The sequence below is a fragment of the Tachypleus tridentatus genome, chromosome 3 (genome assembly GCF_004210375.1).
Source record: "Tachypleus tridentatus isolate NWPU-2018 chromosome 3, ASM421037v1, whole genome shotgun sequence".
Classification (NCBI taxonomy): domain Eukaryota; kingdom Metazoa; phylum Arthropoda; class Merostomata; order Xiphosura; family Limulidae; genus Tachypleus; species Tachypleus tridentatus.
The window spans coordinates 42,335,102-42,353,870 of NC_134827.1; the positions used below are offsets into that span (position 1 = coordinate 42,335,102).

Sequence of the window (18,769 nt, forward strand, 5' to 3'; positions counted from 1 at the left end):
TTTTTAAAAATAACTTCAAAATGTAGCAGCCTGATTTATGAAGTTTAGATTATATGAAATTTATAAATTTTATGATTATGATCAATTCTTTAGGTAATCTGAAAACACATATATTTGTACTTGTAATTATATTGAAATCAGTTCCAAACAAAGATTATAATAAAAAATCAAAATCCTTGAAGATATGAATGTTAGCAGGTTTGTGTCACCAGAAAAAGAAATAATTATGAAATTTGGATTACTGGTCTTTCTATTATACAGTTTGAACAAATGTTAGTAAATGTGAATAGCATTCACTTCACTGAGTTCAAGATAATCTGCATGTAGCTAGACACTGTTGATTTCATATGGTAAAGCCTCCAATGAGGAGAATTTCAGTAACAAGTGGCAGTAAAACAGAGTATTGTAGGAATGCTCTTTCTAAAATGAACATTTAGGGAGCTGAGTAGGTTAAAAGAGCTAAATTTGCAAGTTCTGAGACAAAGAAAATAAAGATACTCTTAATTATAGACTTTAACATATTTCTGGAAATGTATTGTCCTGGTCTTAATTTTTCACAAGTTAGTGTATTTTAATTATAATAGTTAGGAATGGGAATTTTTTAGGCAGACTTAAGCCTAAAGTTAGGCTTAATACTAGACTGTATGCTAAACTTACTATTATTTTGAGGCAGTAATAATAAATTATAAGTTCATACAGTTACTACTTAACATTCCATAAATTGAAAGTATACTTCCAATAATACTTACCTCCACTGATACTTATAACTATTACTCATCTGCCAGGGTTTCTTCCTTTGTCCATCTAAGCACTGGTTTAATTTTTTCTCACTTGCTCCACTTTATATCACTTTCAACTAACCTCGCTAATATTTATTTTGTGATACTCTACACCTATGTCAGTGTTCCCTCTATCCAAGTACTGTACAAAAGGATCTTATTCAGATAATTTTATCACTTTTCAAGAGTGACTCCATCACAGTCTCTAAAACCAGCTGTCGTGTGCACATGTAGAGGGGAGGGATCAGCACAGTAAGTACATTTTCAATGTTGGAAAATGTTGACTTCCAAAATACATTTACTTCTGCTGACACTTCTAGCTACAATCCCACAATAAGATGATGAAAGGGCCAGTGAGGGCATCCATACAAAAAGCATCTGCATAGATCATGGGCATACCATGATAAAATTAGTAGCCAAGTAGAAGGACTGCACTACATCCAGAACATGTGTTCAACACCTTGAACTTAGTTCCTGTATCAAGGATGGAGTCACTACAGGCCAGCCCCAACCAGACAGCCAAGGTTCCACTAATTGGGAATGAAATTAAGGGCTCTTGGTCCTTACATCCCACATTGGTGGCTAAGGCAACATTACATACATATTGAATTTAAACCTGTAGAAATAGAGTGGTGTGTTCCCAACCAACAGAATTACAAGAAAGTAAGCAACATGAAAACAAAGAAATCTCCTCCACCTGATGAAAGCTAAAAGTCAACACCCTAGCCTCTGAATGATAGGACTATGTATGCTATACTCAAAGGAACACAAATCATCTGGTCTGGAATTATGAACATTCATCCTCACTCACTAAACAAGTGGGCAAGGACCATTACTCTTGCCAAGAATTATGGGGAAAGCATAGAACAACTTTGCTCAACTAAAAACTCAGGATGGGACTACTCCATGTTCGAATTACAGAGATAGATGGCAGTCTTTCATGAACAATGTACTGAACCAATACTGATCAAAAGAAAGGGCTATGCACACCTCATCTAATTAGACAAGCATTAAATGTAAGCTGATATTACAAATAGGAACCTGCACGAGCTGATGCTGCTCCCATCAACATCTGAGAGAGAGAGAAAAAAAAAATCCAGGGACCCAGATAGGAGAACCCCAACTTTGACCTTTTCTTTGATAGTGGAGGAATTAAATCTAAGGCTATGGAGGAAAAGTCTCTGTCCACCATCCTAGTGACTGGAAACTACATGTGGTAAGAACTCCTAGCTACAGTAGTAGAATCTGTGAGGTAATGGACATTGGGAAGTACTGAGGAACAGAGCTCTGGAATTTATGCAACAGATAAATCAAGTTCCCTAAATTTTTAAAACCAAACCAAAATTATTCTACCTAATAACCATCAAGGACATGCAGGATCCACTTTATCTTCAGTTATGATAGTTCCTGAGTGGGAGTCCAGCATAGAATGGTAATACCACCTGGTGAGCTCCAGTGTGGTCTCATGAAACACTTCATTTTTACAGAGCCTTTCGCAACATGTATAAATTGAAATAATGGCTGATAGTGAAGAATTTGTTTGATATAAGAACAGCAGTCTAGGAAACACTCACCACAGAGTGGGACCCTGTGAAAGCAAGGTAAGTGACCTTGAACAGTAGAAATAAATACTCTTACCACTATAAATAATCTAGTAGAAATGGTTAAGAGGGCTAAAGGAATTGATAGAGGTCCAAATACCAGTCTGCACAATGAATTCTAGAAGGCAATTTAACATGGCATAGAAAAGAGAAATCTGATTAAATATGACTCACCAAAATATCTCACCTTCAAAGAGAGTCCATAATAAAAGGAGTAGTCTAGTATCTCTAAACATTGTCTTTTGTAGTCAGTCACCAAGCCAGCAAGACGTGCTAAACTCCCTCTGCTATTATGCTGCTGTTTTCGCTGCCAAGACCAACTTTGCTAGTTACCTCAATGGCCTCGCTGGTAATTGTCAATGAACCACTGTCGCAATATATGCTGCTACAAATTACCACTTTTATTGCTCAGGCCATGCCTGATGCAACCATACTCTTCCAGGACCCAAATCCTTTGTCAAAGTGGAATTCTCCTCCAGTCCTCTACACCAGATGATCTATCCTATTTATGTAAACCCTGAAACACTGAAATCAATGTCAGTTGTTTGCCCATGAAGAGCTCTATCAATCTATTCTGTTTTTCTCAGAAGCGTTGACACATCCATTCACCCACCAGAAATCACACGTGCCGTAGAAAACCAATCCAAGACCGAAATATACGCCATTCACCAGATTTTTTTCCTAGCATACCAATCAAGCCACTAATTTCATCAAGATAGTTACAACCTCTAAGCACAGTGCTGACTACATTTTATGCAATGGGTGTTAGTATCACATATTCCACTTCAGTGCCAAATGAACTTGTCATTGTTTCATCAAACCACAGATATCTAAACCCTCCAGACAATCACAACATAGACGATCAACTGATGACTTCCCACAGCCAATCACCGATTTTCCACTCAACCAACTAGCCAGGAAAAGCATGCAAACTCACTCATGCAACTCTGCTAACCTCCGCTGCCAGCAACATCCCAAAACTCAACACCAGGATGAAAGACAATGACACTTAGACTGATGACAACTTCAACCTTCAACAATGACCTAATCTGAAGAAATGTAACAGATCCTGTCAGACCCCAAGTTTAACCTCATGGGTTACAACCACATGCCAAACTCACACCATGCAAGTTACAACTATCCAATGTTTTAGTTGAAACAGACAACCAGATCATAAATGCTCAGGAGGCACAAACTAAAACTGCAAGAAGTCACAAATCAACCCAGACCACCAAAGAAGAACATACAGTGGACTCACCTCCACCTTCATGATTGTCCTCATCACCTCTGAGCATCAGATGTGAATGCAAGTTCAACCTGAATTTCCATCAAAATGTCTGCAGAAAGCAACTTCTTTACTGACTTAAAGGAACCAGACCCCCCCAATCCATTTTGAATAAAAGGGGACATCTGCCTTAAGGATTTCTTGGATAAGGAATGCATAATTAGAAACTGAGGTACAGAACCTGATTGGAATGTTGATTGTACAGCAATGTTTCTTTTCAATTTTTTCACAAGTGGGGGTATCCATAATAAAGACGTTATATTTCAGTGCCAACACTTTCTTAGGCATTCTAAAATAGGTTGGTTATTTTTTATTATCCAAAATGTATGTCTTTTATTGTTAATACTTACATTTTCTATTTTATCAAGTAAAATATTAAGTAATTTATTTAATAATATAGCCAGTTGTTTGATAATTGTTTTTATTTAACTGGAAGTAAATCTAAATTTAATTGAAGATTTATATAATTTTGGAATAGCATAAAGAAATGGCAAATCTTCATATGAATTATGTTTAGAAGAAAGTTCATGATAAGCTTTAATGAAATTATTAATTACTGTATTTTTGGGTTAGTTGACAAGTTTAAAGTTTGTTTATTATTAATTTCTTTTGTCATAGTTAATGTACAGAATGTTTTACAAATTATACCAATGTTACAGTTAGCTTTATCAATAGGAACTACAACATTGTTCTTGTAATTCTTTAATGTTTTTTGGTTGATTAAATGATAACTCTATATGATATTCTTTTAAATTTATGTGGGATAATTTTATTTTTATTTTTTTAAGCATATATAATTTCCATTCTAAAAACCACCCAGGTGGATAAGCTGTAATATAATTAAGTTTTAAAATATATTCATCATTATTATTTCAAGATATTTTAGAATATTATTCTTATCACATTTTGTTGCTATTCTGTATTTAGTTCCTTTTTTGAGTATATCACATAATATTTTATCTTTTATAATATTAAATTACCAATAATAATATGTTTGTGAAAAGTATCAACAAATAAACTATTTTCACATTCACAAGGTATATTATTAAAATCATTTACATTTAAATTAGTTAAAAACCTTTACAATTATATAGTAATGGACCAATCAGGACTTCTTACTTATAACTGACAGTAGGCTTTACATTTTACAATAAAAAATATTGTTTATAGCTTGATGTTAGAAATCTGCAAATCATTGGATACTTTATGTCTAAAATTAATTATCAAATATGAAGGTTTTACTTCCTGTTTCTCTTTTTCAAAACTCAAAACATCATTAACTTTTAATTGATATTTTATAATGTGTATAAGTAAGTGTTTTGCATCCACATCTCGCTCTCCTATTTTATTTTATAATGTGTATAAGTAAGTGTTTTGCATCCACATCTTGCTCTCCTATTTTATTTTATAATGTGTATAAGTAAGTGTTTTGCATCCACATCTTGCTCTCCTATTTTATTTTATAATGTGTATAAGTAAGTGTTTTGCATCCACATCTCGCTCTCCTATTTTATTTTATAATGTGTATAAGTAAGTGTTTTGCATCCACATCTTGCTCTCCTATTTTATTTTATAATGTGTATAAGTAAGTGTTTTGCATCCACATCTCGCTCTCCTATTTTATTTTATAATGTGTATAAGTAAGTGTTTTGCATCCACATCTTGCTCTCCTATTTTATTTTATAATGTCTATAAGTAAGTGTTTTGCATCCACATCTCGCTCTCCTATTTTCTAATCTTATATGAGACTAGTGAATAGTTAATACTGATAGATGTGTATTCCTACTGCTATGTGGGTCCTACTTCAACAGTCACCTCCAAAACCTAGGATAAATTTTATAATCCCATGTTGTAACTTGTACCCAAAGATCTTTTTTTTAAAAATATGTAGGATATTTTGTTTAATTTTAATGTGTTTTATTTATGTCTCAAAATTTATGGTTATAATATAATTAATCAGAGGTTGGGATTTGCTGTTTTCAATGCAGTCCTTCCTCATGATTTTGTTTGTTTACTTTTTGGCTTCATTTGGATATAATTATTTAATTTCACTAATACATACACACTTAGATATACATTGTCCAACTGAGACCTCCAACGTTTAACAAACAAGATGCTATAACATAAAAGTATTCACATAACACGATAACCTTTGAAGTTACAAGAAAGATTACATCAAAAACACTACAGCAATTGAACTATACACATAACATACAACTCTTACCTATGTAAGCAAAGAAATATGATATAACTATTACTTTTAAAATAATTAACTTTTAACACCATTGTTATGAAAACTAAATATTCATTAAATGTTACGTCACTAAATAAAGTAATTAATAACTGTTAAGCTAAAGTCTGGTATATCAAACAGTGACAAAAAGTAAAATGTATGAGACCAGTATTAGGCCAAAAAAGAAGAACTGAGAACTTATCAACTCAACTAACAACAAATTATGGATGTTGCAAAAATGGGAATATGAAGAAACATCAATCTCAGTCATCCAAAGTTTCAAACAAAAAAGAACATTGAGAAGTGAGAAAACTCATCACTATAAACTGAGGAAGGTTTAGAAACTGACAGAGATGGGACAGAATGATGACCAAATCCCCCAGTGGATATGAGAAACAGATGAAAATAAAATCTTGGGAGAGGGTGATAAATCCTTTTGACAGTAACTTTGCCTAAAAGGTTTGACATTGCCTTAGACAAATAGTCGTTGGAGAAAGAGGAGGAGGGACAGGAATGGAAACAGGAAACAACAGAGGATAAAGAATGATGAGTTAAAGTCAATGGATAAAACTTGGCAGAACAAATTCCAGAACTTTATAAAGACTTTCTTTTGGGTTTCAAGGGCCAGGAAAGCAGAATTCACACTGTCATGAAGGCTACCATTTTTAACAATATGATTATAATTGTGCTTTAAATTGACAAATGGGTACACAGTATTTATGTCAAGAGCTTAATTTGCAAAATAAATAAAGACAGTATTCAAAAACTATTTTGGTATATTTCTAATGATTTAATAAAATATATAATATGTGTATCAATAAAACATCAACTGTCCAGGCCATGTTTTCAATTTCACAAATGTTTGGAATACTTTTCACTGACATAAATGTTCTATGCACAAAAAGATCAATGTCCCAGTCTGTGTCACATTTCCATTTCTTCTTTGACTTGATCCAAACAGGTTTTTCTCTTAATGACCTTTCAGAATAGATTCAGTTTCATCTCTACTGCTGCAGGTTTCACATTTTTCATCACTTGAGACTTCTAGGGTTTGTATGTCAAAGCACAATCGTTTTTCTCTTTTTTCAGTTAATCTAGGTTTTCTCACTTTTCTACCAATTTTTACTTTTGTTTAAATTGTAACTTTTCTGTTTCCAAATGCTTTTCTTACCCCTTTCACAAATATAATAATTTGTAGAATGATCTAGACTTACAGCACACTTCCAGTATGCTTATTAGCATCATAAACTAGTTTTTGTGTCGTGTGTATCCTTTTACTTAGGACATTCTCACCTTGGAGTTTACTTGGATTCCTGTCTCCACACTAGTTTGTCCATGTGACAAGACAGAAAGAATCTTCCATCACACTCTACAAATTTGGATACTTTATAAAGTGCTTTTCCAAAAGTGCATCTGCTCTTTTATTCTCTAAGTTGAAATCACTAAATGTACTGAAATTAGCCATGAACTCATTGTGAAGAAACTGAGTAAACTGTTTTGTGATTTCATCAGTGTTTATTTTAACTAACTCAACAAAGGAGTTGAGAATCCTATTCAGTTTCCTTTAAGAAATGTAACACTTTATAACAGCAGGACTGGCTGGGAAAAAGCAGATATTGTCTCTTACTACAGCTTATTATAATTAGCACTTTTTCAACAACGTCTTGGCCATTGCTAGTAATTCTGTTCTATACTGTATTCTGAACACCATTTTTGTGCTTGTCACTTAATTCTAATTAAGAAAGAAGCCTTGTTGAAGAAAACCTAATGTCGATTTTATTATAAGCCAAGAGATCATCTTCCTGCAATTTATATCATTCCAATTTGAGCTTTGCATTCAATGTTTTCTATATATCTGGTTTCACAACAAGATTGAGCAGTTTTTTGTGATGACAAGAAACCTACTTGAAGTAAAAATGTATCTCAAGGCAGCTGCTGTGGATATTAAAACATTTATTAACATGACCTAAGAAGGTTTAAACGTTGTTCTCTACTTTATTTTAATAAAAGTTTTAACACCTGAACCAGCCATCTTAAGATACATGAGCACAGTTTTCATCATGGTTTGGACATCACCACCCAGAAGAAGAGTCATGGGCTTGTCTGATTGCATTTTCTCAAGATAAGGTTGAACTAGCTGCTGACAAGGGGTGATTGCTACAGTGATATCAGTGTGTTTTATCAAACTGTACCAAAATAATCAGACAAAGACTATTTTAAGAAAAGGCCTATTGAGTTCCTTTTACAAGACATCAGACATATATTAGGTCTAAACACAGGTTCATGATACAGATTGATTTATTTGATACAATGTAGAAAAAAAAATTATTATATTTTTATGATATATATGTATGTATATCATCAGTGAGTGAACACACTGAAAATGTCTACTCAAAACCACTAATAATAGACCTACAACAAACAGATCTATTTGAAAAACGAATAAGTTAATGATTTACTGGGCTAACAACAATACATTGGAATGAGCAGCCACATACCCATGTGTGGCTTCACAGTTCCCTGCCTAAACTGATAACTCTTATCATTCAGTATCAAATAACAATTGATGTTGAAAAGTTTCATGCAAGCAATAAAAAAACCAAAAAAAGCCGGACACATCTTAACTCTTAACATCCAAGTGCCATATTGAGAGGCAGTATAGAAGCAGCCAGCTGCATTAGGATGTGATGTTGTAATAGGAACAATTACTAAAAGGAATGAATGTGTTTTTCTGACATGAACTGTACCTGTTAGGATTGAAAATATAAAACATTGGTCACGATGTTGAATATATATGGTATATTATATGATGAAATCAAAATTGTTACTGATAAGAAAACTGATTCAATAATCATGGAAGATTTTAATTTTACACATATTTAATGGAATCATATAGAATGTAACAGAGAGAAAGATTTATTGGAGTGGTTAAGATTTTCTATACCAACTGGTGCTGTTTTAGTTTCTAGAAGTACTTCAGGGATTAATGCTTGAGTTATCTTTTAAGTGTATAATTAGCAATTTATCTTAATTTGTTGGTGAAATTAATCTTTGGGTACATCTAGCTGTATTGAAGATTCTGAGGTACTACAGAATGAACTAAGTAAATTGGTAAGTTGAACAAATGTTTGGTAAATGACATTTAAATACAGTAAGTACAAGATAATTCATTTGACTTAAGTTAGATCACACATTCAATAAAGATAAAAACTAGCTCAAAGCATGAATAAAGAAAAGGTCTTTACATGGTAGAAAACAATTCACACAAGCCATTCAAAAGTACTTCTTTGTTGCTATAAATATAGCGAATATAATTTATGATGTATTTTAAAACATCACAATTAAACGATTTAAAGAGATACTTCCTTATGTTAAGTCTCACTTGGAATGCTATGAACAATTTTGGTCTTGTTATCCAAGATACTGACTTAATGAAATGTGTTCAACTAGGATTATTCCAGGGATGGAAGGATTACTTTACAGGGGCAGGGTAAGATCTTTCATCTTATTTTGTTGAGTTATACTCTGATGATAACTTAAAAGGACAACAGATTAGGTCTTGGAATGAACCAAATGAATTACATTTAAGGTAATTTCATTTTTCTAACAGGTTCATTGAGTTATGGAACGAGTTGTTGTGAGTAATTACTTACAGTAACAATACTTCTCTAAAATCTGAGATGTAATATTACAAGCAACATCTTATAGCTACATTGAATTTGCAATAAAATACCTGTGTATAGTCATTAAAAATCTACCTTGCATATCAACACTAATTTTAATACTACTATAAAAAAGAATTCTTACATTATACTTGAGGTTTCCTTGCCAATGTCAAAGAATGCATATAAAGCCTGTTTTGATCTTAGAATCTGATTTGCACACACCATAGTCTGTAGTAAAAAGTATATCCAAATTAAAAAAAAATAATAACAAATTATACAAATCAGTAACAGCAAAATTTGTTTATTTGATACTAAAGTATTGGATGTTTCAATATTATTTTAATCTAAACAACTCAAAACTGACCCAAATGTCAAAATCCATAAACACACACAGTTAAGATTATAATTTGACTACTTGTAATTTATGCTTGAATTTTTTTTAACTTATCAACTTTTAAATTGGAAGGAACAACAACATGATGTAGTCATTATTAACCTGGTAAAAGAGCATTCTAAACAACAATTTTTCTTTCTGATGACCCACGAGTTTATGAACAAAATTATAAATACCTTGTACTTAAACTGATTACATGAAAAGTTATTTCAACAACTATAAAACTTGTTGTATAATATTACACAAACAAAGATTATTAACACAAACTAGCTCACCATTGGCAGTGCTATGGCTCAACTTTGAACTTTCCAATAAGAATATGACACAGAAGTTGTTATATTAAAATTAGATTTTAACTTGATTGATAACTCTGAATTTCAGTTTTGCCTTAAAAACCTGAGAATCAATTAAACCAACAGGTTTTTATGATTGTCTTCAAAATATATACACTAATTACAGAAACAATATGAACTGTTCATCACATAAATGTTCTTAAGTTCTAGAAGTATCACTCTGTCTGGTTTAAATTTTGAGGATGAAATAAATATTTTACTATTAATATTTCAAAGCATCTGTTGGTACAGAAGTTAAGCTGTTTTTAATATCTACCCTTACTATGATTACATAGTATATCTACCCTTACTATGATTACAATTAGTAAAATTTGTATTTCTCTACCAAACCCCTTTCTTACAACAATAACTGACTCCAATGTCACTGACCTTCCAAGAATGTGTGGAAATGATCCTGTTATAACATTAATCCATGATATCTGTTATGCACATTTCAAACAGTTATAAACAGGACTTACAAAAATCAGAGTGATGCACAACTCTTTTATCATAATTTAATTACCACATTCTTTGTTATTATTATTGAATGTTCTATGACTATTCTTGCACGTAAATTTCATAAAATAAGAACATTCATTTTATGTTACTATTATTAATTTATCTGTGCATAAAGAATGTATTTTTCATAAATGCATTGCTGATAAGTTTGATCCTTAGTGTTAAATGAAAACAAGTGAGAGAACATAAACAATGTAGAAAAAAATATACAATCGAAAAGTGAACAATAAAATGATTACAAACCAGAATATACAGAAAGGAGGAATTAGTAAAATTACACTTTTCTAACAATTTTAATTAAATGATGAACTAATATGTAGTATTTTGATTTGTATTTTACTAACTAAAGAGAAGCTATATTCATATAGGATTTTCTATAACTCAGTGACAGTTGGTAAATCAAATAGGCTTCACATTTATATTTAATATTGTGATGAATTAAGTGTAATACCTGAAGAAAACGTTATTTTTATTTTATATATTTCAGAATGAAAATGTTTATTTTCAAAAGTTTAAAAACAAAATATAATGTTGTCTTTATGTACTAAATTAATTTATATTAAGCATATTTCAAATATAGAAGGAGTTACTTAGAATAAGAAAGAGTAATACCATTGTCACCATTTTATATTGTTTAAATAAAATTAATTCTCTTCTTAGTAGCAAAATATTTAAAATTTGTATTCAAAAATCAAAATTCTAAAATTCAGTATATAATTAAAAAATGAAATATAAATTATGACAATATATTATTTACTTTGACTATTTAAATTTAAAATAAAAATCCTTTTAATCAAAAGTGGCCATGTTCATATTTTAAATTTCATACCTAATTTCTTATTTATTTTGCACACAAAAAACAACCTTAAAATACTGCAAATAATTTGTTTTCATCTATCATTGTTCAATATTTTGCCCATAATAAGTCTACAATTTGTACAATAACATTAATAATTTAAATACTGATCAAGAAGAATTCTCTTGGCCTAGCTGTTAACACACAGCTACACAGAGAAATACAGTCTAAAGTATAAATTAACCCAATCCATAAAGTTGGTTTTTTACAATGTTCACAGTTACATACCTGTCTAAGCAGCTGGACTGGACAATTGTTTTCTAATGCTAACATCAGCAAAGAATAAATCAAGGAACCTCCAGCATCTCCATCTGAGAAAATAAATGTATATGATAAATAACAAATTTTGTTCATGTAAAAAACTATAGAAGTTAAACTGTTAGATAAGCACACTATTTGTTAAAATTTATCTTAAGATGGCTGGTATGGGTATTAAAACTTTTATTAAAATAAAGTAGAAAACAACATTTCCACCTTCTTAAGCCATCTTTAGGTTAAAAAAAGAGTTTTGAGAAACTTTTACTTCAAGTGAGTTTCTCATCACAAAACACTCATTGTTAATTCACTGTTCTTTTGGGAGATTGCATATATACTATATTATCAAAAGTACTGTAATATAAATATATGACAAGGTGGTTATGTTTCACTCTTGAGATTTCATTTAATAGGATATGAAATTACAGCTGACAATAGTTAATAACACTTAATACCAACCATTGACAAACATCTGATAAAATATTCTTATTCCAGTGTGTGTGTGTAAGTATATATTTTCTAATAAACAAAAATAAAAACTGAACAAATCAGAAGAATCCCTAAGGTACAGACTATAACATGGGATATAAAATGTATCATAGGTTTCAGAGGTGACTGAAGAAGTAGGACCCACACTGTGATGGGGATAAATGAATTGTCAGTTTTAACCTCAACTGTGAGTTTCACAAGAAGAAATACATAAATAATAATAAAATAATCAAAGAAATATAAATTAGGAGAGCAAGATAAGTGCTCAAGCCCATAATGTCTCACATCTATACCATCCTTTACTACCTGCAAACTGTTGTGGGAAGGTGACTGCTCTCCAAAGTAAAGAAAAAAGAAAATGTAATAATAATAATAAGGTACTAACACTTCAGTGTAAGCAAGATAAACTGCAGCATTTTTTATTTTTGTTTGGGTTTGTTTTTAATGCAGTTTTTCCTACTGATTTTATTTTACTTGACTATCAAGTATTAATCTTTATATATATTTATATGTATACAGGCTGGTGGTCCTACACATGCAAGGAAAGATATCAACAATAATTTGTAATTATTAAAAAGCACTCACATAACATAATAAAAAAGGGAATCTCAGTATATCAGAAAGCATACAAATGAAAAGTTACATACCGAGCAAGTTTCTTCCCACCACACACTACAAGGAAACAAAAAAATAAGTATACATATCCTAACATAAATATCTAGAGTGTATCTCTACATAGCACTAATACTTAATTAGTGTAAAACATGCATCTGACTTAAAAAGCAGAAACCTTACCACTGAGTATTATTATTCACATCAGGTTAACCATTTTGCTATGGACTCAGTGTAATATAAAAGTTCATTTACACAGCTGCACACAAAAAGTATTTGCACTATAACTTTTGATGCAGCACATATCTTCACAAAATTTGGTAAAGATTACAAATATTTTGTGTATAAAGATATCAGATTTTTTAATTTTTATTACAGATTCTTTGTGAATCTGAGTGCAAACTGATTTCATGTTATGATTAAAAATCTCAGATATTATTTTCACAATCTCTAAAACCTCCTAAGTACTTTCAAACATTTATTTTCAGCAAGACTTTGTTTTATGTTATTTTCTCTACTCTAACTATGTGTGATCTGTCATTTGACCAACCTTGTAACCATCATAAAAACTTTGGAAATAAATGTAAATGAAGTTTTTTCATGATAGAATGACTACATATTATAACACAAAAAGACAGTAATATAAAACTGACCTTTAGTCTTTCCTGTCTTGGCTGCATTTTAGTGGACTAATATTTTATAATATAGTCACATTTCAATTATTGTACATTATATTCATAAATAATTACTATTTAGAAATAAGTTATGGAGCTTAATTTTCTTAAATATTGAACGATAAAAAATAAAGAAGTAAAGCAAGACAATTATTTCTTCTTGCTACAATTTTTGTACTCAGTTGCTGCTCTAAGTATATTAAAATTTTGCATATGAAGGACATAACAAAATTTTTTTTAGGTTTTCTACACACACACACACACACACACATATATATACAGTTAAATAACCAAAACATCATAAATAACTAAACTGGTACCATAGAATTTAACTATACTTTATTAAGCTTAGTAGCTAAAATTTATTTAGATTTAGTAAAATGTGAAATTTCAAGCAGACTAAAGACACAACCTATCCTTCTTCAAATTTTGGTTTGAAAGAATGTGGAAGCTTTTTTACAGATTAAAAGAGCTGAGTAAACTACTCTGAAGGATATTCTAAACTTTTGATTGGCTATTCATATATCATTTTGAAGTAAGTGTACATAACGAACCATATGGTAAAAGAAGCCACTAGGTTTGATTCAGTATGCAAGTCATATCTCAGCAAAATAAAAAGATACAAGGTTCTTATTTTTCATTCTAGTCTGATAATATTAATAATTTGAGTTTCTAATTAGTATGAAACTATAGACTTAGTATTTTGGGAACACAGTCATCTGATTTTAACCAATGCTGCATTCAAAATACTACACGACTCACTGAAATCTATATTCATATTCTTCAAATATTTAACCTTTAAATTAAGAAATTAACTTATGTATGTACATAGTATTAAAGTATGAATTATAATCTACAATGTGATTCCAAATTTATTGACTTAAATTCATAAAATAGTAGTTCAATAACATTTTGAATGTAAGCCAACAAACACAATGACATCACATTTGAGATGTATTTAGGAGGTTTTAAGACATTATGCAAAAAAGATTTGAGATTTTGGCAATGAAGAGTAGTTTTTTTCAGTCATAACATGAAATCACTTTGCACCCTATTTTCACAAGCAAATCTTTAGTAAAGATATTTCATTAAAAAGTTTGATTTTTTTGTATACAAAATACTTGTAATATTTAGTAAAAGTCTACCACATTTTGTGAAGATACACATGCAATAACAAAAGTTATAGTTCAAATACTTAACATGTACAAATTTGAAGGTGAAGTCGTATATAATACTGAGCCAGTAGCTAAAGAATTAAATAATTCTCCTTTTCATCAAAGTCCACAAGACAGATTCAATAACTTCAGAATGCCATTCAATAAGACAATTTATTTCTTCTCTATATCTGTTATTACAAGCTGTGAAGCTCACTTCAGAAATTGTCCATCATGACTTAAACCAAAAGCCAGTCTAACTTCACTTTTACAAACATACTTGCATTAATTTGAGACATTATCATGTAACAGTACTCAATTTAAGCAACAAGAAAAATTCAGAAGGTTTGAGTAATGTGACATTAATTCATAACTGGTTTTTAAAGAGTTAGGTAAACAAATCTTCAATAAACTATTTCTTCCAAGTTATACATTTCCTGTAATGAAAATATATTTGTGATAGGTATTTACCTCCTCTCTCAAATATAGCAATATGGTTTAGTGCTACCCTCTATATGCAAAATTCTTTGCATGCCACAAGTCTTCAACTTTCACAAACCACACAGTCAATGTGATTCAACTGCACCTCACATGTAAATCAAGAGACAGCACTCTACTAATACAAGTGCAACACACCCTCCCTCTATTTCATTCTGCTGTTTTCGACAGAAATTGTAATCACCAGTTTTCAGTATAAAGGAGGTGTGACAAGTATCTATAGGATATATATTTTCAATATATTCTTCTCACATATACAGCTAGAATCTCACACTGAACAGGTGGGGGACTGGTACAAGAAAAAAAGAAGCATCCATCACAAGCTTCTGAAGAACATGCAAAAAAAACAACAACAGGAGATCCTCAAAGTAGAAGATCCTATGTAGGAGACCACACAACTTCTGTTCCAGGTATATTGTACCCATGCATTACTTCCACTAAAATGTGTAACTAGAATCCCACATTGAATAGGCAGAGAGTCCAATGACAATGATAGAAATAAGCATCCTTCAAAAGCATATGACAGACACCATAAATGTGATCCCAACAAGGAACACACCATTTCTGTACCAGGTATACACTTATGCTAAGTGTGGAAACAGGTGTCACATACATGGGTGGAAAGAGTACAATCAAATGGGAGAGAAAGAAAGAAACACTAAGTGAGTTTGAATCCAAACTACAATACACTGGAATCTCAGTCAGACTAGACAAGAACCATCTACAAACAGATACGTGAGGAATGTGCTCAAAAGGTGTTGAGCTGCTAAGGCAAGTGGCTCATCAACTCCAGTCCAAAACCAAGCAGCATCAGGATTACTACTTCTGACTTGTGATTGGAGGAGGGTCTACACCATCTTTATCTCAAGGTTAGTAGAACAGTATTATACACATGTCTTACCAATCTACTAAAAGAAGCAAAAGAGCAAATCCACAACCACCCACACATACAACAGTCCAACACTCAAATGATGGTGTGAAGGGACATACCAGTGTGGCGTTTTGCATTGCAGGAAAAAAACAAACACTGTTAGGAGAAAAAAGACACCTCTTATAACAACCAATCTCCCAACAGTTTAAAACTAGGAAACCCTCAGTTGAGACACTCAGACCTGAAAACAGTAATGGTGCTCAAAGCAACAATAATAATTTCAGAAATTGTAAAACAAAATTGGGAAGTCATATTAAACCATGAAGAAGTCAAAAAAGAGAGAAAACAAAATTAATAAACAAAGGTAAATTATCTCTGCAAACGACTACAGAAACAATTAACTGTAGCAAATCAAGTAAATCATTACTTCACAAAAGAAACGGAATGAACACTTGAAGGAAAGAAGTTAACAACTGAAAAACATCTGCACTCAATCACTGTCTAATAAGAAGTAACAGTTCATTGTAAAGGGAGTCAGGAGGGTGTGTCACACTCCTTTTGGGAGTTTACATGCCAGACACAGTTGAGCCACATGGAAGTTCAAGGATTATGGCATGACAAACATTTCTGCACACAGAAGGCAGCACTGAATGAAAATAGTTATACATGTGAGAAGAAGTACTGTACTACACCAGAAACTTTACAATTTGGATTCAATCTATAATCAAAAACATATTCAACTTACCCACAACACATCTAGAATTCCATATGCAAAGTCTTTGTTCCCTAACAGATCATCGAGGACTAGGTTAACAACCTGACAAACGTACAAAAAATACATGTATATAAACATTATTTTATTATGCCATCCCACATTATGTTCAACATATAAATCACTTAAATTCAAACTAACATACACAACTCATATTCTTAATTTTCCATGGTCTTTTTCAATTTCTTATAACAATACATGCATAGTTCATTCATAAAATTCATTTACTGTTTATTGTACTTTTTAATCAGTCAAAATGATTCATTTTATAATCATGCTATTTTTTATAACACACTACATTAACTCTTGTAGATGATTATAAGCAGCTACACATCTTCCTTAAGCATTCGTGATGAGCACAATCAAGTTCACAGATTAATCCCACACTCTTTAAATGAAAGTAGTTTTATGAGTTTTATTAAATATTGGACCAAATAAAGTGTGGAAAAAAAACCCATAAAACTCTACCCTTTCATAAAAAAGATATTACTTTATGGTAAGTAACCAGAACTATTATACAGCCAATCAAATTTTATTTAACAATGCCAAACTGATTCACGCTACAACACGTAACATTGACATCAACTGCATTAATGATCACATGCCAAGAAAGTACTAGTTTATTCCATTCTTTCTCCTCCATAAATTGTGAAACAAAGTTACCCTGTCTATTATAAATTGTCTATGTGATTACTTAGTAAGTTACTTAGTTGTAGCATTTCTATGTTTGAAAACTGCTATAAGAATAGTTTTACTAAAGTTAATTTAATTTATTTATACAGTAGTCATAAATTGTAGGAAAAGACATCATATTACTCATCATAAAATGCAATTACAAACAATGATTTATTTATAAAACAAACTCATAATATATAAGGGTGTCAATAATAAACTCTTATTCACTGTGCTATATGTAATGCTCCCATTAATTTATGGGGGAGTCAAAACAATAAAGATTACAAACAATGTATATAAGCATGTTAGATGGATGTGGCTAAATCAGTCAATATATGAATTAAATGTATGATCTTCTATCAAAGCATGTTATTACTATACTTCCAATATTTGATAATACATAAACAGTACTGAATACCTTTTTTGTAAAACCTTTATGAAGTGCATATGGTGACATAAATGCTATGTACACAGAGTTTAAGTTTTCTGTTTATCACTATTGATACATTTACAGTTTTGAATACATTTATAAATAGTGGTGTTATAAAAACAGGTACTTTTCTTCATACCTCACTTTCTGAGTTTTTATACAAAGACCACTGATACAGTTAGCTGCAAGACAATTGTTTGCTTTACGCTCACAGATGTCAATTCATTCAGCATATGATGATGAAGTTGTTATAAAATGAGCTATCTCTGTCCACTATGGGTATCATCCAATTTTAGACATTGTAAGTTACAAAACTTACCACTGACACACAAGGTGCGAGCATGTATGTAAGACAAATACATGAATGAACAACAAATCCCAAAATTTATGTAGCCTATATTAATGTACAATGAGGCAGCAAACATGCAGCACAAAGCTAACATCTGCTCATCTGAAAGCACATTTCAGATAGATTTTATTTTTCTAAGGAACACACAGCCATTGATTGTGAAAAGAATGGATGACCAATAACAGGAAGCAAGAACCATGGTGTTCAAACTGTGATGTGTGGCCCCAGGGTGTGGGATTGGTCGTTGGTGAAGGGTGGGTTATGTAACTAGGATTATGATAGCACATATATTACATCTGAACAAATTTAAAAATAAACAAGTTTAA

At 31.3% G+C, this 18,769-nt stretch overlaps 2 protein-coding genes across 3 annotated transcripts in view; both read right to left on the bottom strand.

Annotated features, from left to right (window-relative positions):
• The window catches only part of LOC143246752 (synaptonemal complex protein 2-like), a 253,052-nt gene that overhangs the window by 214,315 nt on the left and 19,968 nt on the right, over window positions 1-18,769 (bottom strand). The window lies entirely within an intron of this gene.
• The window catches only part of LOC143246758 (uncharacterized), a 29,071-nt gene continuing 19,986 nt past the window's right edge, over window positions 9,685-18,769 (bottom strand). Inside the window, exons 3-6 of one of the 2 annotated variants that reach the window (XM_076493891.1) lie at window positions 16,963-17,034; window positions 13,056-13,080; window positions 11,893-11,975; window positions 9,685-9,791 (exon numbers count right to left, since the gene is read on the bottom strand). In XM_076493891.1, the coding sequence (XP_076350006.1) occupies window positions 9,702-9,791; window positions 11,893-11,975; window positions 13,056-13,080; window positions 16,963-17,034 (270 nt within the window). In that variant the 3' untranslated portion in view covers window positions 9,685-9,701. Of the gene's footprint in view, window positions 9,792-11,892; window positions 11,976-13,055; window positions 13,081-16,962; window positions 17,086-18,769 lie in introns of those variants that run through there. The other variant, XM_076493890.1, reaches the window with a different exon arrangement.